The sequence below is a fragment of the Myxine glutinosa genome, chromosome 9 (assembly GCF_964187855.1).
Source record: "Myxine glutinosa chromosome 9, kmMyxGlut1.1, whole genome shotgun sequence".
NCBI lineage: Eukaryota > Metazoa > Chordata > Myxini > Myxiniformes > Myxinidae > Myxine > Myxine glutinosa.
Genome location: NC_136269.1, coordinates 25,798,866 through 25,822,287, shown reverse-complemented (window position 1 = coordinate 25,822,287; position 23,422 = coordinate 25,798,866). Strand labels below are relative to the sequence as shown.

Here is a 23,422-nt window from a genome sequence, read left to right as displayed (position 1 = left end):
GTTTTTTCAGCTTTTTTGTTTTGTCCCACTGCAAACGAAAGAAATACATATGTGGATACCAAAATATTTTTTTTATTTCAACAATTTTCTGGAAGAAATGGTGCATTATTTAAAAAAAAGTGCAAGGGTTCCAATATTTTTGGCCACGACTGTAAATATAACTCCAATATAGACTCCTTCACTCCAAATAAATAATTAATCATAAAGAGAACTGAGCATTCATTATTCAGTCTCCCCATGAACAATTGATCTATATTTTTGAACTTTTTTTTTCTTACAGAAAATCAATTCTTGCAAGGTACAAAGATGACTTGTATATTGCAGTTGGATCTGACTCACTACAGCAAATAGGTGAGTTCCATTGTTATACCTCTGTCACCGAAGGTGATGATGTCACTGGCATCTTGCGCATGAATCTGTCATTTTCTGAACGTGTACAAACATACATGCATGAATGATGTAGCACCCTGGATGGAGATGGATGAACATAGAATGGGGGAAGATGGCATGCTCGGGATAATGCACAAACCTGCTTCCTATTTGGGTTTTGCAAGTTATAGAAGATGCCTGTATTATTATTGTTATTAAATTGATGCAGATTGTTATTATGTATCCAGTCGAATTAAAACAGTAAAATTTTATAATTGGAAAAACCTGGACTTGCTAGTCGGAGTATCTAGTATCCACTAAAGAGTATGCACTCGCCTTGGTCACGGTTTGAGAATCGCCACGTGACATCATCAGACCGGAAGCGAAATGCAGGCACTGTGGATCGAAGATGTAAAAATAATGTAAAGAACTGAGATGACAATAATATGATGGATGAATGGATTGGCTCTGAAAGAAAGAAACCCAAGCTCAGAAATCAAGAAAATATATTTTTTATCAATACTATTGAAGAAGTATGTCAAAAGAGAATGCTTGGTTGATATGGTCTGCATGAGCAATGAAGACCAGAAGATGAAGCTGTAAATAAAACAACGTTTGTAGTAGAGTGAAGAAAGCCATGGGGATGTCCTAAAAAGACATGTCCTAAAAGATTTTAAATGCCAAGAAAGATATGGTATGTTTGGGTTTGCACCAAACTGACGCAATGGATAGGATAGATCCGTATGGAGGAATGCCATTATTCGACCGACCCTCTGAAAAATGGGGGAAATGGTCACAAAACTGTTGCTCCTGCAGCTGCTGTTGTCTGATCCAAAATAGATAGCTCTTCCTCAAAGAAAAAAGATTCTGCACATATCTTAACCAAAAATATTTACTCCGATTTCAACCGTAAACCACCAGGTGGCGCATCTTACCCACCACCTCAAGGAAGACATAGGTGTATTTTGTCTAACTCACATAGAAACCATCCTCAGATGGATATTTCTCCCAGTTGGGACTTTTATCAAAGGAGGGTTAAAACATAAATGTAAACATTGATTGAAGTATATCATGTACATTGTACATATAGCTGATTAAGTTTATTTTTTTCGAGAATTTATTTTTATTTGCATTTTAAAGGACCCTGCCACTATTCCTGTGGCATCACATAGCGATGATGTGACGGAAGTGCCATCTGCTTTGGTTTACCTCTTATAGCCGTGGAAATCGACCAGATTGTTTGTATTTCACAAACAAATCAACCAGACAAACAAAATATATAAAAAGAGGGAGCGGAAGACAAGATGGGGAGAGAAGGGGAAGCACACAAACACAACATTTGAGAGCAGGGAGATGTGTGGGAGGGAGAGAATTTATTTTTATTTGCATTTTAAAGGACCCTGCCACTATTCCTGTGGCATCACATAGCGACGATGTGACGGAAGTGCCATCTGCTTTGGTTTACCTCTTATAGCCGTGGAAATCGACCTCACACCATTGTACTCTTCTTTCATGGTACTTGGTTGACTGGATGAAGCAAATATGTAGCCACAAGTATTTAAGAAATCTCAAATTCATCTTTCACCTCTCAAATGTTGCCTGTTAAGGAGACGATATGCGTTTTTGAACTCTCAATTATGTCAAGTAAGTTGTCCATTGTTGAGGAATTTATATTGGTACCAACTTACCAACTGTGTCATTGATCTTAGAAAGCAAATGACTGTGATCATTAAGTGAGTTTTACTTGCCATGGCTGCTGTCCTGGATGAGCTATTGATTAGCATCGACTTTGAAAAGCTTGTAATAACAGTGAACTCACATTTCAGTCAATAGTGTTTACACATTGGCCAAAGTTACACACCCTGAGCTCTAAGATGTCTAGCCTGAGTTTGAATCCAGACCCAGTGATAAACTGTCATCCTGGTGTTCCATAGGCAGGCTGATTCATAATGTGTGTGCCGCCCCTCGGGCGGACGATAAACGGGTGTCTCGTCTGCCAGCATTCGTTGGCGGACGTTAAACATGCCAAGGTGTCCTTCGAGAAGAGTAGGTGAGATATCGCCAGCACCATAAACAAATTATAAATTCCTGCCATAACCAGTGGAGGGCACTGCATCAGCGGCACAGCTGTGCCCTCAGCAAATGATGCTACTCCGCAGCCTTGTGCTGCATATGAACAAAGAAGAATTGGCCAAAGGTACAAACGTGTCATTGTTAAATAAAACTTGCCCAATTTAATTCCATTCATTATTTTGACATGAAAAGAGAATGAAAATACTGTAAAAGGGCACACGCATTTCTGTGATGGGAAATTTTTTGCAGAATACTCATTCTCGTAAAGTTTCATGGGATATTTCCATGCACATGCTTAACTTAAGTACATCCATGGAGTTTGTGTTCACATGTTTATAGCTTCCTCAATTAAGAAGAAAAATGTATATTTTAGAGCATGGTGCATGGGATTGGAGGGCAAACATTGCCCAAAACTTGCCCTCCAAACAACCACCCTCCTTCCTGTAACACGAGACATTTATTTTGTACAACAAATTGGATGAAAGTTGGTCAGTGTAGACCCACCTTTAATAATACTGGCACTTATAATGCTTAAGAAGTTGCTCAATATGTTTATTTCAGTTTCAACCACAACATCTTTTTTATACATGATGTAAGGCTTGTAGTGGAGCTGCCACTCACACATGTGTGCATACAGATGAACGAACATATGTGACGCAACATGAGACAAGCACAACCACTGAGCTTAGGGGAAGTGGTGTCACTTCCTGTGCTGCTGTTGGTACCAGCAATATCACAACAATGGTGCCGCTTTTCTCACCACACTGAGCGGAGCATTTCCTAAGTCAGAATTTCCTCCTCCCCATGGATGCCAACCTACGAGGATTGTCCATGCTCTTACCATTTTTAAATGCTGAGCATCAAACGAGGAAGCAGCACGTACCATTTTAAAAGTCTCTGGCATGACTCGACTGGGTTTTGATCCGCTGACCTCCCAGACTCGGAACGGACGCTCTAACTATTACACCACCGAGTCCGTCATGTTCATTCCACTATTATCATCAGACTGTCAGCACTGAGGTTCTTTTAAAGTATGCAATGGACTCTTGAAATGTGTCTGGCAAGCACAAACGACCACACTATTTCACAGTCTTTTCAATCACAAGTCACCACTTTGCTGCAGTTGTAATGCCGGCTAAGCTTGTGTCCTTTAGCAAAATGCTGTCTTTTCAAATTGCTAACTTGTATTTTAGAGCAGGTGTTCTCTTCAGGTTAACCACTTCCGTAGCCACAGTTTCCTAACAGCATACCTTGCACATGTTACAGGTTCTCTACCAGTACCGGGGATGAGTTATGAGCCAACCTTGGCACATTGGATGAAGTCTTTCAAAGTTATTTTTCCTCAGGAGGTGAAGCATATTTTTCACTCCACCACACTCACATGTTAAGTGTCATCTCAGGTTTTATACCCCAAACCCTAACCTAACCCTTCCTAAATATCAGGTTTATCTTTCCAAAATCAAGACTCTCCATTCACCTTCACTCTTTCATTCCTCTTTTCTCCCGCCTCTGGAACAAACTCCCTCACTCTCTTCAATCCCACTCCTCCCTCCAGGTCTTTAAAACAGATGTTTACCACCATCTCTTATCTTCCCCAATCCAAAACCTTGATCTTTTTTACCCCCGCTAATTCACCCCAGATCCACTTTTTTTGAAATTCCGACTTATTTCCTGGAAGTCCTTGCAGTGTCCATGTGTTTTATACCTCTCCTCCCCCGCCCCCCTTCCCGTGCCTCCTCCCCACAAGCCCTCTCCCTCCCACAGATCTCCCGATGTCCCTGTTCTCTACTGTTGTGCTTGTGTGCTTCCATCTCTCCCCATCTTGTCTCCCGCTCCCTTTATCTTATGTTTTATGTGTCAGTTTGTCTTTTTGTGATTAATGTTAGCTCTTACACGAGCCTCGATGTTGTATACAAAACAAACATAAAAACCCCCTAACATTGATTGAGGTATGCTAACCTCTATGGGAAGCAAGGAGAAACTGATGTCTCAGGCATTAACCCTTTGGTGGAGCAAAGTAACTTTTTTAACCTTTGCTGTGGTAACCATGCAATATGTTTTAGGTATAACATGGTATAAAAAGATAGGTAAGTGTATTCAATAAATATATGAAGGCCTTTGACTGTAGCCTTGAAAAATAATACATCAACACACAAAAGAGTAACAGCTCATCGCCTGTCCTATGAGCATGATGTACTTAGGCTGAGGCCTAGTCTGAACATGCCTATGAACTAAGGAGAGTGACGAGGCTTAGAAGACATTGTCTCCCATCATCGGATAAACTATGTTACCAAAGTTATTGTGACACTGAAGAAATATGCAGAGTTGTTGATTCGCAAGTTCTGTTTATTTAATTTCTAATAGGATGTTACTGTTACTAACACTTTGGACCAAATTGTTGTCGATATTAGGCATAATATTGCATCATTGCCATTTAATGGAAGGAAAAGTATAGTGGTGGATTGTGTTATTTTGTTTCCTGCACTCATGGGGAACTGTAAGGCAACCTACATTAATTAGATTTGACTTTAAGTTAGCATTCTGAGCTGGATAATTCAGCTTTTCAACGTTGTGATCCTCCAACCAATTCCTAACCGACACAGCTGTATGGGAAGCTGCCATACTGCTAAACGTAGGGACCCAAACCATAGTGTTGAATTAAATCCAATTGAGGGCTACCAGAATAGCTCATAATTTGCATACTCACCTTCAAGCTGTCTAGTCTGTGATCAAATCTTGGTCTGACCCGAAATTATCATCCTGGTACTTTTCATGGTGCTGCATAATTAAATGTGTCCCCATTTGAAGGGGGTGTGAATCCGGCAGCTCAATTTGCTAGCATTGGCTTATCGGTGAAAAATATCTGGTTGATGCCTTTCAAAACGTCGACCGATATGTGTTGGTACCATGGTCAAATACGAAATCTTTTACAAATTTATTGAAAATGAGATACAGAAATATCAAATTTACAAAAGTATTCAGCTCCCTGTGTCAATACTTCGTAGAAGAGCCTTTGGCAGCGATTACAGCTTTGCGTGTTCTTGGGTATGTCTGTATCAGCTTTGCACATATGGATTTGGGGAGGTTCTCCCATTCTTCCTTGCAGATTTGTTCAAGCTCTGTCATGTTGGATGGGAAGCGTCCGTGAACAGCAATCCTCATGTCTTTCCACAGATTCTCAATGGGATTCAAATCTGGGCTTTGGCTGGGCCACTTCAGGACTTTCACATTATTATTATTAAGACATTCCAGTGTTGCTTTGACTGTATGCTTGGGTCATTATCCTGTTGGAACGTAATTATTCGCTACACTCCAAGGTCTTTTGCACTGTGAAGCAGGTTCTCCTCAAGGAGTTGCTTGTATTTGGTTCCATTCGTTGGTCCCTCTGTCCTTCCAAGTCTCCCAGTCCCTGCCACTGAAAAGCATCCCCATAGCCTGATGCTTCCACTACAATGCTTCACAGTAGGGATGGTGTTCGATGGGTATTGAGCTGTGCTTGGTTTCCGTCAAATGTAGCGCTTTGCAAATATGCTCTCATAGTCTTTCACGTGCCTTTTTGCAAACTCCATGCATGCTGTCATGTGCCTTTTTCTCAGGAGTGGCTTCCATCTGGTCACTGTTGCATAAAGCCTAGATTTGTGAAGTGCTGCAGCGGCTGTTGTTCTTCCCGCAGGATCTCCCATCTCAGCCAAGGAACTCTGTAGTTCTGTCAGAGCGGTCATTGCGTTCTTGGTCACCTCCCTGACCAAGGTCCTTCTTACCCGGTTGCTCAGTTTGGTCGGGCGGCCAGCTCTAGGAAGAGTCTGGGTGGTTCTATATTCTTTCCACTTGCTAATGATGGTGCTCACTGTGCTCTTGGGAACTCTCAACACTCTAGAAATTGTTTTATTCCCTTCCCCATATCTATGCCTCCTCACATTTCTGTCTCCGAGTTCTACGGACAGTTCCGTGGACATTGTGGTGGAGTTTCTGCTCTGACATGCACTGTCAACTGTGGGACCTTATATAGAAAGGTGTGTTTCCTTCTAAATCATGTTCAATCAATTGAATTGGCCACAGGTGGACTCCAATCAAGTTGAAGAAACATCTCAAAGATGATCAAAGCAAATTGGATGCACCTGAGCTCAATTTGGAGTGTCATAGCAAAGGGATTGAATACTTATTGATTCAAGACATTTCAGCTTTTCATTTTCAATCAATGTGCAAAAATTTCTAAAAAATATATAATTCCACTTTGTTATTTGTAGGTCATTGACAAAATAAAAACCTCAATTTAAGCCATTTTAAACTCAGGCTGTAAAACAACAAAATTTGAAAAAGTCAAGGGGTGTGAATAATTTCTGAAGGCACTGTATATCCAAGAATGAGTAGTGGAAAACATTTAATGATGCCAGCCTACTAGATATTGCATTTCAACGAAAGGAACAAAGGCAAAAGTTACCTTGAGCGAAGTCGATGGTGCTACATCGGAAATCCCAATGCTTCCCACTGAAAGCCAAGTTGAAAGATGACAAATAGTTCCACCAGGAAAGATCCAACATCAAATTTTGAGTTAAAATTTTTTCCCCCATTTTGATCACATGTACCCACCCCTAGGGCAGGAACCGTGGGTCAAATCCAAAAAATCGTTACATATTTCATGCGTTCCCCAATGTTGATTGCATATATAAAGTTTCATCAAAAAACGTTTTGAAATATGCCTGTAATTGCATTTTTTGGTATTCGGCCTTTTGACCCCCCCACCCCGCCCAAATGATACTGGTCTCGCACCTTCTTGTCTTGTGGTGATCATAACTACCAAGATTGGTGAAATAGTGCACAACCATTTAGAAGGAGATAGCATGTCAGACGGACGGATATTACAATATCCCAGTGTTTTTTTGTTTGTTTTTTTTCAAAAAGCGTCGGGATAATAATCTTGATTCCAGGGTGTTTACCTGAATATACCATCAATCTTCAGCACATGGCAAGCGATTACCGAAAACATCTTGCACTTTAGCCTTGCCGCTCATTCAAACTCATCACACAAAATCCTTGTCTAGCATACACGTTGTCATTGTGTGCTACTAGCAACGGTACCCGCCCTTGGGGCGGGGCTTCAATTGGGAGGCCCAAATGAAAAGGCAAAATATCAGAAATTGAAGGCTTTTATTTTATTTTAAACGATTTATATAAACATCCGTTAAATCATATCACACGCAAATCATCAAAATCTAAACAGTATTTGTAGAATTTCAATAAAAGCCACATCACTGTTCATATCGGTAAATATTATTCCATCGTGTTGGGAAAAATTGGAAAATTGGAAAAACAATGGATTTTATTCCAGGCGGTCCTAGGATTACCCCCCCAAAATTTCGTTGCGATCGGTTCAGCCGTTTTTGCGGTACCTGGGAACAGACGGACGGACAGACAGACAGACATTTGGTGAATTATAGTAAGGTGTGCTTTCACAACACAAGTTGAAAGGACAATTTTATTTTATAATATAATAGTGAACCATAACAAATATGCCCCAACACACTACCTTTTGGATAACATCCTTACATTTGAGTCATACATGTATATCAGTGTATCAAGAATAAAACTGGTTTAACCGATTTTTCATGATCACCCTATAGACATGGGCTTTCTTGGTGCCTTCTAGGTTAATGGGAAGAAGGAGAAAGATTGGTCCTGGCCTAAGCAAGGAGTGCCGTTTGCTGAGCCTGCTGTGGATATGGCAAGGGCACAGAAAGACCAGGTAAGCAGAAGAAGGTACAAATGCAATATTGGTTCGAGATTTATTAACGAGTGTTGTCGGTTGGGGGAGGGGTTAGTGTGTAATTTTCTTAACTGATATAATAATTAATGTAAAAGGTCAGTGACAGGATGGAAGCTTAAAACACTGACCTTGGTTGCTGAGAAAATAGATGGACATGGGATGCACATGAAAAGAAGGTAAGCATAAGTTAAACAATATAGTATGTATAGGAGACTACATGAGGTGGCAGAATAAAGTACCACTTTTTTTGTATACAATGTCGAGGCTCAGGTAAGTGCTAACACATAACACATAAAAACCTAAACGGACACATAAAACATATAATAAAGGGAGCGGGAGACAGGAGGGGGAGAGAGAGGGGGAAGCACACAAGTACAACAACAGTAGAGAACAGGGACATCGGGAGATCTATGGAAGGGAGAGGGCTGGGGAAGGGGAGGGAGAGGAAAGGTACACGGTATAAAACAAATGAACACTCAATCGGCACAGTCCTCAATCCCACAAAACTCAGTCTCTGTCAGCTGAACTACAGGTGCCACATGTGGCTCTCCGACTCACCAAAGCTTCCCTCCATGGCTCGGTTCAATCAAACGACCCTTTTTTGTAAGACACATGTATAGATATGTGTGCATGAACAAGTACCCAGAGTGCCCTGGAAAGTGACAGCACTCCACCTAAGTTCAATTTTCTCTTCATGCCACTTAATGTTTAATTCGCACTGCGCTGCTGACATAACTTTTTGCTGTGTTGTTCTTTGTACAGGAATTGGAAGAGAAGAGGAAGAACTCTGGAAAGCTGTGGAGGGAAATGAGTCTGGATGGCAAATTGTAACCATCAATTAAGATCAATCCTTGTTTTATCTTTGAAATCCTACTCACCAGCCTACCAACAGCCGCTAACTGCATATTGGTGAAGAAGAAGATCCTATGTGTGGTTTTACATTTCATGTCATTGTGTGTATACATACAGTTATTGTGTACCGTGAAATGGGGTGAATAGGGACAGCAAGGTGAATAGGGACAGCAAGGTGAATAGGGACAGCAAGGTGAATAGGGACAACAAGGTGAATAGGGACAACAAGGTGAATAGGGACAACAAGGTGAATAGGGACAGCAAGGTGAATAGGGACAACAAGGTGAATAGGGACAGCAAGGTGAATAGGGACAACAAGGTGAATAGGGACAGCAAGGTGAATAGGGACAACAAGGTGAATAGGGACAGCAAGGTGAATAGGGACAGCAAGGTGAATAGGGACAACAAGGTGAATAGGGACAGCAAGGTGAATAGGGACAAACAAGGTGAATAGGGACACAAACTGAAAAAAAGTTCGGAAACTTTTTTCGCTGAAAATTGATAACCATACTGATTTGTTGGTGTTTGGGTTGAAAGTGTTCTCTTGTTTATTTAAAAAGCAACTTATAGCCCCTATTAACCCCATATATGGGTTAAATAGGAATAAATAGGCTTTTTATGGCTGTCCCTATTCACCCCGTTTTACGGGTGAATAGGGACAGTCACTAATACAAAAAAATAACAATCAAGAAACAATCCTGAGTTTCCAACTTATTGCTAAATTGATAGCTCAGATGGATGCACATAATGTGCACCCATAATATAAACCACGGTGCCAATGAAAAAAAAATGGGATAAAAAGTTTCTCCAAACTGTCCCCATTTCTTGATTGTTATTTTTTTGTATTAGTGACTGTCTCTATTCATCCGTAAAACTGGGTGAATATGGACAGCCATAAAGATCCTATTTATTCCTATTTAACCCATATATGGGGTTAATAGGGACTATAAGTTGCTTTAAAAACCAGAGAACACTTTCAACCCAAACACCAACAAATCAGTATGGTTATCAATTTTCAGCGAAAAAAGTTTCCGAACTTTTTTTCAGTTTGTGTCCGTATTCACCTTGTTTGTCCCTATTCACCTTGTTTGTCCCTATTCACCTTGCTGTCCCTATTCACCTTGTTGTCCCTATTCACCTTGCTGTCCCTATTCACCTTGCTGTCCCTATTCACCTTGTTGTCCCTATTCACCTTGCTGTCCCTATTCACCTTGTTGTCCCTATTCACCTTGCTGTCCCTATTCACCTTGTTGTCCCTATTCACCTTGCTGTCCCTATTCACCTTGCTGTCCCTATTCACCTTGTTGTCCCTATTCACCTTGTTGTCCCTATTCACCTTGCTGTCCCTATTCACCTTGCTGTCCCTATTCACCTTGCTGTCCCTATTCACCTTGTTGTCCCTATTCACCTTGCTGTCCCTATTCACCTTGTTGTCCCTATTCACCTTGCTGTCCCTATTCACCTTGCTGTCCCTATTCACCTTGTTGTCCCTATTCACCTTGCTGTCCCTATTCACCTTGCTGTCCCTATTCACCTTGTTGTCCCTATTCACCTTGCTGTCCCTATTCACCTTGTTGTCCCTATTCACCTTGCTGTCCCTATTCACCTTGTTGTCCCTATTCACCTTGCTGTCCCTATTCACCTTGCTGTCCCTATTCACCTTGTTGTCCCTATTCACCTTGTTGTCCCTATTCACCTTGCTGTCCCTATTCACCTTGCTGTCCCTATCCACCTTGCTGTCCCTATTCACCTTGCTGTCCCTATTCACCTTGCTGTCCCTATTCACCTTGCTGTCCCTATTCACCTTGCTGTCCCTATTCACCTTGCTGTCCCTATTCACCTTGCTGTCCCTATTCACCTTGCTGTCCCTATTCACCTTGCTGTCCCTATTCACCTTGCTGTCCCTATTCACCTTGCTGTCCCTATTCACCGTGCTGTCCCTATTCACCTTGCTGTCCCTATTCACCTTGCTGTCCCTATTCACCTTGCTGTCCCTATTCACCTTGCTGTCCCTATTCACCTTGCTGTCCCTATTCACCTTGCTGTCCCTATTCACCTTGCTGTCCCTATTCACCTTGCTGTCCCTATTCACCTTGCTGTCCCTATCCACCTTGCTGTCCCTATTCACCCCATTTTACGGTATTTAAACTGTTTGCCATGTTAGGGTTGAGCGGGTAACATGAATGTGTTTTTGTCGTATTAGTTATATAAAATAGTGATTGAAACCAGCGAGAGATTGTGGTGTTTGACCAGTCAATGTCAACCAGAAAGGGACGGAGGATGCTGCATACCTATTAGGATTCTTGGCAAATAGCACATCCTGAATACCTGCATCATAATTGGGTTCACCCTATACCTGGTTTGTCATATTTACTGGCTTTTCCTTTTGGCGTAAAGATTATTACGTACTTTTTAAAAATTATTTTACAGGTGTTTCAAGGACACAGGTGTGTTAACATTGTTCTGCAATGTTAAACATTTGATCTATCTTGTAGTGGATGTGCCCATGTCTGCACAAAAAGATTTTCTTGCAGGTAGTGCCTTGGTCAAGCAGTCAGTCATTACTCCTCGCGTGAAGCGACATAACCTGTTGGTCAACAAGCAATTGGTTCACTTCTGTCTGTTCATCTGTCCTTCTGTCCACAAACGTCATTTTTTGATTAAGGAACAACTTCTTTTTTCGGAGCTGTAGCACAGTTGGTGTCTCTTACACCAACCTATTTGACATGTTACATTACTTATTACCTCCGCCACCAAATATGGATGGACGTTATGTTTTCACCCCTGTCGATCTGTTTGGTACTTGCGAAGGTCGAAGATGTTTCAAGTGTATTGGTTGGTCTTGTGCATTATTCCTTGCCGGAAAAGATTCCGACAAGTATGTTGATCGGTTGGTTTGTCTGTCTGTTTGTCTGTTTGCAGCACTAAGTCTACACCGTTGCACGTAGAATCGCCGCCGAACTTTGCACACGTATTTGTCTTGCCCTGGAATAGACTGTGCCCAATTGATGACGTCATCGGTCACGTGGTTCGGCCGCCATCTTGGAAAAACCGAAAAACTTTGCACCTCCACATCTCCAAAAGTCCTGAATAGAAAAAATTGAGACGGCTCATTGTAAAGAACTCTCCATGGGGAATAAAATATGTTAATGATGACGTCATCGGTCACGTGGTTCGGCCGCCATCTTGGAAAAATTTGCACCTCTATATCTCCGAGAGTGCTGAATAAAAAAAATTGAGACATGGCTCATTGTAAAGAACACTCCATGGGGAATAAAATATGTTAATGATGATGTCATTGGTGCCTCCATTATGACGTCATAATTCGACAAGTACAAAACTTCATCCAATCAAGATGCAATTTCTTGAGTGCCATGTTGGCATAAACTGGTGGAGAAAAAAATAAATAATTGTGACGTTATCGGTCACGTGGTTCCGCCGCCATATTTGTTTTAACACAAAAGCCTTTAAAACCACGAAAACACATCCTGGCGAGGGTATGCAATCCGTGATTGCTCTTTCTCGTTTAATCCCTGTAGGGAAGAATGTGACAGTCCTGACTTTGGGGAATGAATTATTTCAGCTGAGAGAAAAAGGGGGAAAAAAAGATGTGGAGGTGAACAGAATGTCTGGATAGTTGAAGGTTAAGAAGGAAAACGATAATGGAAGAGTTTGTGTCCTGGAATGGCCAAAGGGAAGAGTGCTGGTGAAATGAGCAAGGCTGGGATACCAGAGTATAATTCAGTAGTAGAAAAAAGGTAATCAATCTGTCTGGGATAAGAGAGCACCATGGTCCACATCACGTGGGCCGTGTAATTCGTATTTTCAATATTTATACAGTGATTGATTGATGTGAGGAGTGAATGCGATGGACTGAAGGGGGTTAAATAATGTTTATTACAAGGACGAAGAAGAGCGATGTTTTGCCAAATCGCCCAAGATAAACGTAACTCTGCAAGTGAAGATTGAAAAGCATCTTTGATGGGAAATTGGGATGTGGGATGAGCGAACGTTGTCCATCAAACGTGCACACCTTGTCTTTATGTTAACCGATGATGTGTAATTATTGTATAACGTTGGGTATAATAAAATGTGTGGAGGATGCGGGCATCGATCCCGCTACCTCTCGCATGCTAAGCGAGCGCTCTACCATTTGAGCTAATCCCCCATTGATATTTGCGTTTCTCTGAATCAGTTGTTGATAAAGTTTATTCATTAATTTATTCATTCATTCCACTCCGAACGGTCGGTCATCAGCTCTTTGTCTGTCTGTCCGTGTGTCCAAGTGGAGCCTCCACTTGAAAATGTCGGGATGAATATCATTCATATTCAGCACATTTATACAATTATACCTGGTAACCTGGATTTGCAGAACCTCACATGATTTTGGGATCGGAGCCAATTGGAATTTTCGAGAATTATGGTATTTTGACAGGAAGTAAAAGTACAGGAGTTCTCAAGCTTGCCTTACTTGCTTCCATTACCAATCAGGTTGCTGTCTCTTGCCAAACCAGCCGTTCCTTATCAACTCATTCGTTGGAGTGCTTGCATTTGAGTGCTCAAGCCACTTGGCGAGTGCTCTTCAAGCTGCTTGGTAATGGAACACACTCTGCTGTTTACCTCTATCACCGTAGGTGGGAGGAGGTTATGTTTTCACCCCGATTTGTCTGTCCTGAACAGGATGCCTCAGAAAATTATGGACGGATTCCGACAAAACTTGGTGGACAGGTTGGGTGTGTGACAATAAAGAATTGATTCAATTTTGGTGGAGATCCGAACCCGACAATTTTTTAATTACCCTGCGCTCGTGGAAGAGAAAATTTGCTTTATGATATTTGCTACTTACGGGTGATATTTTCTGGCTACGGGTGGTATTTGCTAGCGATGGGTGGTATTTGTTAGCGATGGGTGGTATTTGCTGGCGATGGGTGGTATTTGCTAGCGATGGGTGCTATTTGTTAGCGATGGGTGGTATTTGCTGGCGATGGGTGGTATTTGCTAGCGATGGGTGCTATTTGCTAGCGATGGGTGCTATTTTTTTTATTATTATTATTTTTTTGTATACTGAATCGAGGCTCGTCAAAGAGCTAACATTTGTTTCACAAACAAATCAACCAGACAAACGAAATATACAAAAAGAGGGAGCGGAAGACAAGATGGGGAGAGAAGGGGAAGCACACAACCACAACATTTGAGAGCAGGGAGAAGTGTGGGAGGGAGAGGGCTTGGGGGCAGGAGGCGTGGGAAGGGTGGGGGGGGGGGGGGGGGGGGGGAGAAGTATAAAACACAAGGGGACCGAAATTAGCGAGGGTAGAAAAGATCATTTTTTTTGGTATACTGAATCGAGGCTCGTGAAAGAGCTAACATTTATTTCACAAACAAATCAACCAGACAAACAAAATATACAAAAAGAGGGAGCGGAAGACAAGATGGGGAGAGAAGGGGAAGCACACAACCACAGCGATGGTTGGTTTTGCTAGCGATGGTTGGTATTTGCTGGCGATGGGTGGTATTTGCTAGCGATGGGTGGTATTTGCTAGCGATGGGTGGTATTTGCTTGCGATGGGTGTCATTTGCTAGTGACAGTTGATATTTGCTCGAGACAGGTGATATTTGCTAGCTACGGGTGATATTTGCTAGCGATGGGTGGTATTTGCTAGCGACAGGTAAATATTTGCTAGCTACGGGTGATATTTGCTAGCGACAGGTGATATTTGCTAGCTACGGGTGATATTGGCTAGCGATTGGTGGTATTGGCTAGCGATTGGTGGTATTTGCTAGCGATGGGTGGTATTTGCTAGCGACAGGTGATATTTGCTAGCTATGGGTGATATTTGCTAGCGATGGGTGATATTTGCTGGCGATGGGTGGTATTTGCTAGCGATGGGTGATATTTGCCAGCGATGGGTGGTATTTGCTGGCGATGGGTGGTATTTGCTAGCGACTGCAGGTATTTTCTGGCTACGGGTGGTATTTGCTAGGGATGGGTGGTATTTGCTAGCGACAGGTGATATTTGCTAGCGACAGGTGATATTTGCTAGCGATGGGTGGTATTTGTTAGCGATGGGTGGTATTTGCTCATGATAGGTTATATTTGCTAGCTACGGGTGGTATTTGCTAGCGATGGGTGGTATTTGCTAGCGATGGGTGGTATTTGCTGGCGATGGGTGGTATTTGCTAGCGACTGCAGGTATTTTCTGGCTACGGGTGGTATTTGCTAGGGATGGGTGGTATTTGCTAGCGACAGGTGATATTTGCTAGCGACAGGTGATATTTGCTAGCGATGGGTGGTATTTGTTAGCGATGGGTGGTATTTGCTCATGATAGGTTATATTTGCTAGCTACGGGTGATATTTGCTGGCGATGGGTAGTATTTTTTTTTTTTTTGCATACAGAATCGAGGCTCGTAAAAGAGCTAACATTTATCACACAAACAAATCAAACAGACAAACAAAGTATATAAAAAGGGGAGCGGTAGACAAGATGGGTAGAGAAAGGGAAGCACACAAACACAACATTTGAGAGCAGGGACATCGGGAGATCTGTGGGAGGGAGATGGCTTGGGGGGAGGAGGCGTGGGAAGGGAAGGGGGGAGGGGGGGGGGAGATGTATAAAACACAAGGACCATAAAACACAAGGACACTGCAACGACTTCCATGAAAGAAGTTGGTGTTTCAAAAAAGTGGATTTGGGGTGAAATTAGCAGGGGTAGAAAAGATCAAGGTTTTGGATGGGGGAAGATTAGAGATGGTGGTGAACAGCTGTTTTAAAGACCTGGAGGGAGGAGTGGGATTGAAGAGAATGAGGGAGTTTGTTCCAGAGGTGGGAGAAAAGAGGAATGAAGGAGTGAAGGTGAGCAGAGAGTCTTGATTTTGGCAGCTTAACCATAAGAGGGTTGCAGGCAGATCTTGTGCGACCTGTAGGAATATTTTGGGGACAGAGCCCAAAGAGAGCTGTGGTAGCAAGGCCGGAGAGGAGTCGGTAGAAGACAGAAAGGCCACCTTCCTGCCGGCGGTGAGTAAGTGAAAGGCCCTCGGAGTTAGCTTCATCGCGGGAGATTCCAATGATTCTGAACGCGTTGGTTTCTACAGCGTGAAGACGAGCTAGGTGTGAGGCAGGAGCACCAGCACAGAGGGGAGAGCAGTATTCCATTGAGCTGCGGATGAAAGCCTTGAATGTGGTGAGGAGCTCAGGTGTGCTAAGGAAGGACTTCGCACGACGGAGGATGCCCAGTCGGCGACTGGCTTTGGAGGCCAGATTTGAAATGTGGTTCTCCCAGGAAAGATCATGGCAGATAGTGAGACCCAAGAGATTGAGTGACAGAACTTCTTGGAGAGGATTATTCAGAAAGTAGATGGGAGGGTTGTCCAGTCCGATTTTACGGAGAGACATCGTAAGAGTGTGAGATTTGTCTGGATTGAAAGACATGTTCCACTTGTTTGACCAGTCTGTGATTTTGTCCAGGTCTGCAGAGTGTGAGAAGGCTGCAGACTGCCGATCTGAGGGATGAGGAATGGAGCGGCAGAGAGTGGAGTCATCAGCAAAGAGATAGAGAGGATTTTAAAGAGAGTCAGAAAGATCATTGATGAAGAATAGAAAAAGCACAGGGCCCAGAACACTGCCTTGGGGAACTCCAGCCTGAACAGGAAGAGGAGATGAGAGAAACCCATTCAGGGCCACACGTTGACTACGACTAGAGAGGAAGTCCGCCAGCCATGCGTGGAGATTTCCATGGATACCATTAGAGGAGAGTAGGGCGAGCAGAGCGGGGTGCCAGACCGTATCGAAGGCAAGTGATATGTCAAGGGAGACAGCTCTGATTTCCTGTTTGGCATTGAGGACCTCCATCCATTGTTGAGACAGCAGAAGCAGCATGTCCAGAGTGGAGTGACCTGGTCTGAAACCAAATTGAAGATCAGAGATCAAGCCATTGGAGAAGAGGAAAGATTTCATATCCGAAGCAATGATGGATTCCATGACTTTGCTGATAATTGGGAGAAGGCTGTTGGTCTGTCGTTGCTAGGATCTGTTTTTGCACATTTTTTGTGTAAAGCGGTGATGTTGGCTGATTTCCCAGCAGATGGCAGATGGCAGATGACCTTGAACAAAAGAGAGGGTCAAGAGAACAAAAAGAGGGAGTGAAAGAGCGGAAGAACAGGATTTTAGGACCCGTGGGCTGATGCAGTCAGGTCCAGTTGCAGAATCAGAGTCGAGGGTTGACAGATTTGCTAGCGATGGGTGGTATTTGCTAGCTACGGGTGACATTTGCTGGCGATAGGTGATATTTGCTCGCTACGGGTGATATTTGCTCGCGACTGCTGGTATTTGCCAGCAATGGGTGATATGTGCTAGCGATGAGTGGTATTTGCTCGCGATGGGTGGTATTTGCTAGCGATGGGTGGTATTTGCTAGCAATGGGTGGTATTTGCTAATGATAGGTGATATTTGCTCACTACGAGTGATATTTGTTAGCGATGGGTGGCATTTGCTAGCAATGGGTGGTATTTGCTAGCGATGGGTGGTATTTGCTAGCGATGGGTGGTATTTGCTAGCTACAGGTGGTATTTACTAGCGATTGGTGGTATTTGCTAATGATAGGTGATATTTGCTAGCTACGGGTGATATTTGCTAGCAATGGGTGGTATTTGCTGGCGATGGGTGGTATTTTCTAGCGATGGGTGGTATTTGCTAATGATAGGTGATATTTACTAGCTACAGGTGATATTTGCTATCGATGGGTGGTATTTGCTCACGATGGGTGGTATTTGCTAGCGATGGGTGGTATTTGTTAATGATAGGTGATATTTGCTAGCTACGGGTGATATTTGCTGGTGATGGGTGGTGTTTGCTAGCGATGGGTGATATTTGCTGGCTACAGGTGGTATTTGCTAATGATAGGTGATATTTGCTAGCTATGGGTGGTATTTGCTAATGATATGTGATATTTGCTGGCTACGGGTGGTATTTGCTAATGATAGGTGATATTTGCTAATGATAGGTGGTATTTGCTAGCTACGGGTGATATTTGCTAATGATAGGTGATATTTGCTGGCTACGGGTGATATTTTCTGGCTACGAGTGATATTTGCTCACGACTGCTGGTAGTTGCCAGCAATGGGTGATATATGTTAGCGATGGGTGGTAATTGCTAGCGATGGGTGGTATTTGCCAGCGATGGGTGGTATTTGCTCGCGATGGGTGGTATTTGATCGTGATGGGTGGTATTTGCTAATGATAGGTGATATTTGCTAGCTATGGGTGATATTTGCTAGCGATGGGTGGTATTTGCTCGCGATGGGTGGTATTTGCTCGCGATGGGTGGTATTTGCTAATGATAGGTGATATTTGCTAGCTGCGGGTGATATTTGCTGGCTACATGTGATACTTGCCAGCGACTGCTGGTATTTGCCAGAAATGGGTGATATTTGCTCGCGACGAGTAGTATTTGCTCGTGATGGGTGGTACTTTTAACCTCTTGCTTTCTTCTCCTCTTGTTGTCTCAAATGAATGATTTAAGCAGAGCTTCTACCATTTTTGGACAAATTCCCGTGGAAGCAAGGTTGTTTTAAATTACACATCCTGTGTGGTGAAGGGAAATCCAAGATGGCTGCACCCATGAAGATGAGGATTGTGTCACGTGGTTGTGGCTCCCACACCCGCCTAACCCCCGTTTTAATGATCTATGAAACACCCTCAGTTCTCCACTCCCCCCCCCCCCCCCCAAAGTATTACGTATTTTGTGTATGGCTGTCCAAAGTTGTTTGATGTGAATTTCATGAAAACGAGACTCGGTGGCATTATGGTTGGACTGGAGAGGGTGTCACATGGGTGGGAGAAAAAATGAACGTAAAAAACGGAACATGGCAACGGAAGAGGTCGTCCTCTGGAGTGGTTCGGGAAGGGTGCTGGCAAAATGAGAAAGAGCTGGAGTTCCAGAGTATAGTTAGGGAGGAAAACAGATGAGCAATCTGTCTGGGATAAGAGAGCAAGAGGGCCCAGGTCACGTGGGTCATGTAATTAGTACTTTCAAAAATATGCAGTGATCAATTCATTGTTATGAGGAGTGAATGTGACAGTCTGAAAAGGGTCAAAAACGTCAAAACAACTTCCAGGAAGAGGAAGATCGAAGTTAGCGTCATCTGCCAAATGACCAAAAATATAAAGCAAACAGACGTGACTTCGTAAGTGAGGGTTGAAGGGAATTACTGATGGAAAATTGAGATGTGGGATGAGTGAATGTTACCTGTCAAACGTGCATACCTTGTCTTTATGTTAACCGATGATACATAATTGTATAATATTAAATACGAGTATAAGATGTGTGGAGGATGCGGGTATCGATCCCACGACCTCGTGCATGCTCAGCGAGCACTCTATCATGTGAGCTAATCCCCCATTGCTGCTTCTTTGGGTTGTAGATCGTTTTTACGGCGTATCCCATCGGGCAGAGCTGTCGAGAACAGTGTTTGTCCGTCTGTATGTATGTCTGTGTGTATGTATGTATATATGTATGTATGTCCCCTCCAACATATACCAATCAGAGCTGAGGATCTTGGTCACATGACAGGGTGATGTAATTTCGTCTGATGTCATTACGGCGGTACGGCGGCTGGCTCTCCACACGCAGGCATTTTGATTCCAATTTCGTTCAGGCCGAACATATCGTCGAACCTGTCATATCACAATCGCCATGCTCTACCTTTATGTTTTTCATTCAGTGTGAAACACAAACAAACCGATTGTTAAAATGACCATCAAATACCGAAAGCATCGGCGTTACGTCTTTTTTTTTTTTTTTTTTTTTTTTGTATACAAGATCGAGGCTCGTGAAAGAGCTAACATTTATCACACAAAAAGACAAACCGACACACAAAACACAAAAAACAAGGGGAGCGGCAGACAAGATGGGGAGAGAGGGGGAAGGACACAAAAGAGAGGGGGAAGAGGGGGAAGGACACAAACACAACATTTGAGAGCAAGGACATCGGGAGGACTTGGGGGGAGGTGGGAGAGGAATAAAACATATGAACACTGCAAGGACTCTGGGGTGAATTACCGGGGGTAGAAAAGATCAAGGTTTTCGATGGGGGAAGATAAGAGATGGTGGTGAACAGCTGTTTTAAAGACCTGGAGGGAGGAGTGGGATTGAAGGGAGTGGGGGAGTTTGTTCCAGAGGCGGGAGAAAAGGGGAATGAAAGAGTGAAGGTGAGCAGAGAGCCTAGACTTTGGCAGTTTAACCAGAAGAGGGTTGCAGGCAGATCTTGTGCGACCTGAAAGAATATTGGGGGGACAGAGCACAGAGAGAGCTGGGGGAGCAAGGCCGGAGAGGAGTCGGTAGAAGACAGAAAGACCACCAACCTGCCTGCGGTGAGTGAGTGAAAGGCCCTCGGTGTTGACTACATCGCAGGAGATTCCAATGATTCTGAAAGCTTTGGCCTCAACAGCGTGAAGCCGAGCAAGGTGTGAGGCAGGAGCACCAGCCCAGAGGGGGGAACAGTATTCCATTGAGCTGCGGATGAAAGCCTTGTATGTGGTGAGGAGCTCTTCCAACAATACGGTACATATAGGCCTTAGGCTTCATGCCTCACCTTCGGGCCGTTTTGGACAAATTAAGCCCAGGTCTCTTAATACAGTAGTGTATCGTTTCAGTTGTATCGTTTTCGTTATCGTAATCATAATAATATAGTAAATATGACCATAACACTTTAATCCCAATGTCGTGATTACAAAGTTGATGGATTGAAGCGGTGTATGGTTCATGAATCAATGATAAGCGGTGTACGGACTAACAACCGTGGAAGTAAGGAATTCGTCTCGGTTTTTAGATGGAATGTTATTAACCAACCCTTGTGGGGTATATAGATTACAGTAGATCTTCCCTCAGTTCTGTAAGTAAAACTTACCTCACGGATGTCTGGAATCCTCCAAATTTCTATGTTTAATGTTATAAACAACATTAGCGACTGTTTGAAAAGCTAATCATGTGTGTTTGTCGTTTATAATGTTTTACAAACCCGGCTGCACCGTTTAGACTTTTGGTCTTGTTTATACATAGTCGAGGTTGTAGAAGAGCTTGTACTCGTACACTGAACGTATCAGGACGCAACAGGACAAATTGAACATCAGAGAGAGAGGATCAACACCAACAGCAGTCGAAGGCCAAAAAATAGTGGGAGACTTGGACAAACAATGCGTGTGGAGAGGAATGAGGGGCACAAGATGATGCATGGGGTGGACAAGATGCATACAGAAGGGAAATCTCAGGAGGGAAAACTGGAAATTTGAATGAGAGGTGGGGTTGAGGGCATGTGGCTAATCAGGGTACAAAATATCATGGTTTTGGATTGGCGACAATCTGACATGGTGGTGAATAACTGCCTTGGAGACACAAAGGGAATAATGAGATTGAGGAGAATGTGGAAGTTGGTTGCCCAGGCATGAAAAAAAGAGCAACTGATGAGTGAAGTTAAGCAGTGATGCTGGAATTGGGTATTTTCACGAGAAGAGTTGATGGTGGTCTGCATGAGCCCTGCAGAAACCGGGGAGCCAAATCATGGAAAGAGCCGAGGGCGCAAGACCAGAAAGGACGAGGTAGAAGACAGAGAGACCACCAAACTGTCTGCGATGGCGAAGTAATAGACGCATAGACTCAGCTTCATTGCTGGAGATTCCAATCTTCTTAAAGGCCTTGGATTCCACGGTAGCAAGCCGAGCAGGATGTGAGGCAGGGGACCAGCCCAGAGGGGAGAGCAATACTCCATCAACCTGTGCATGAAAACCTTGTAGGTGGATTGGAGGTCAGGTGTGTGAAGGAAGGCTTTGGAGGCACAACTTTGAAATGTACTTTGCTCAAGAAAGATTATGGCTGATAATGAGAACATGGAGTTTGAATGACCCAACTTCCTCAACAAGATTGTTGAGAAAGAATAGATTGGGGCGGATGGGGTTTCCTAGACGTTCCTTTCGAAGAGAGATCGTGAGTGTGAGTTTTGTTTCAATTGGAAGACATATTCCAAGTGTTTGACCATCCTCTGTCCTGCTGTTCCCTTCGTTATGTTGTGTCCTTTGATCTGTTCGGTTTCCCAGATCTTCTACGGGCCTAGACCTTGTATATAAATGAGAAAACAGGTGAGCAATCAATCTGGGATAAGAGCAAGAGGGCCCAGGTCACGTGGACCGTGTCAATAGAGCTTTTAAAATGTATTCAGTGATTAATTGATTTACTGTATATGTGGAGTGAATGTGACTGACTGAAAGAGGTCAACACATGGTTATCACGAGGAAGAAGAAGAGCGATGCTTTACCAAATCGCCAAAAAAGGGCAAATGGACGTGACTTCATGTGAAGATTGAGTGGCATCATTGAAGAGAAATTGGGATGTGGAATGAACGCCACAATGTGCACACCTTGCCTTTCTTGCCTTTCTGTCAAGCGCATCTGCACACCAATCTCCTCTCTCAGTTCATCCATTCTCCTTCTATCCACCCTCTTCACTCCCGCAGTCTCAGGTGTTCTCATACACCTGCAGCCTCTGGTGTTGACTCTCTCAATGCCAGCGTCTGCAGATCGTAAAGGTAGGTCGGCGTTACACACATCAAAACTTTTCCTTTCAATCTCCTTGAAATCTTTCTGTCTGACATTACTACCTCCACCCTAATCCATGCATTCACATCCATCTGAATCCTCCTCTGCACCTCTGCCTCTGACCTACCATCCCCGGTCACTGTTCCCCCCAGATACTGAAACCTATTGCCTTGCCTGATCTACTTCTCCTCTAACCTGATATTCATTTATTTTCTCTGCTGCCCAACCCACATCACCTCCACCTTCTGCATGCTCATGTTCAGCCCATGTTTCTCAAATTCCTCCTTCCACTCCCCCAGTACTTCCTGGATCTCCCACCCACTCTCCACCACAACAACCAGATTGTCTCATACAATATCCTCCCCCAAAATCTTTCATGTTTACCTTCCTGCTTACAAGCTCCATCACCATGATAAACAGGAGTGGGCTGAGAGCACTTCCCTGCCTCAAACCGATGTTCACATGGAACTCCTCCGAGATCCCAGGACCGACCAAAACTCTTCCCTTCGTTCCATTGCACATCCCTTACACCAACCTAACTTCTGCCTTCAGCACTCCCATCCATCTCAGTGTTGCCAACACCATCTCTCTTGGGGGATTGTCGTAGGCCTTCTCCAGATCCACAAATCCCAATGCCATTTCACCTTGCACCTCCAACCTCTTCTCCACCAGCTGTTTCAGCACGAAGATCCCATCTGTCATTCTCCTACCCTTTCTAACCCCCTGCTGCTCTTCTCCGATCTCCTTCTTCACACTCTTCCTTATCCTCCCATCCAGAAC

At 43.5% G+C, this 23,422-nt stretch overlaps 1 protein-coding gene and 1 non-coding gene across 2 annotated transcripts in view; one reads left to right on the top strand and one right to left on the bottom strand.

Moving 5' to 3' along the window:
- The window catches only part of DYNC2LI1 (dynein cytoplasmic 2 light intermediate chain 1), a 69,732-nt gene extending 59,826 nt beyond the window's left edge, over positions 1-9,906 (top strand). The window contains exons 7-10 of the mRNA XM_078784204.1: positions 281-351; positions 3,709-3,791; positions 8,090-8,185; positions 8,969-9,906. Coding sequence (XP_078640330.1) covers positions 281-351; positions 3,709-3,791; positions 8,090-8,185; positions 8,969-9,037 — 319 coding nt within the window. The 3' untranslated portion in view covers positions 9,038-9,906. The remainder of the gene's footprint in view (positions 1-280; positions 352-3,708; positions 3,792-8,089; positions 8,186-8,968) is intronic.
- Positions 9,907-13,153: 3,247 nt separating this feature from the next.
- Positions 13,154-13,226, bottom strand: TRNAA-AGC (transfer RNA alanine (anticodon AGC)). The gene has a single exon. It is a non-coding gene; the product is annotated as a tRNA-Ala (tRNA).
- Between the last annotated feature and the right edge of the window lie 10,196 nt (positions 13,227-23,422).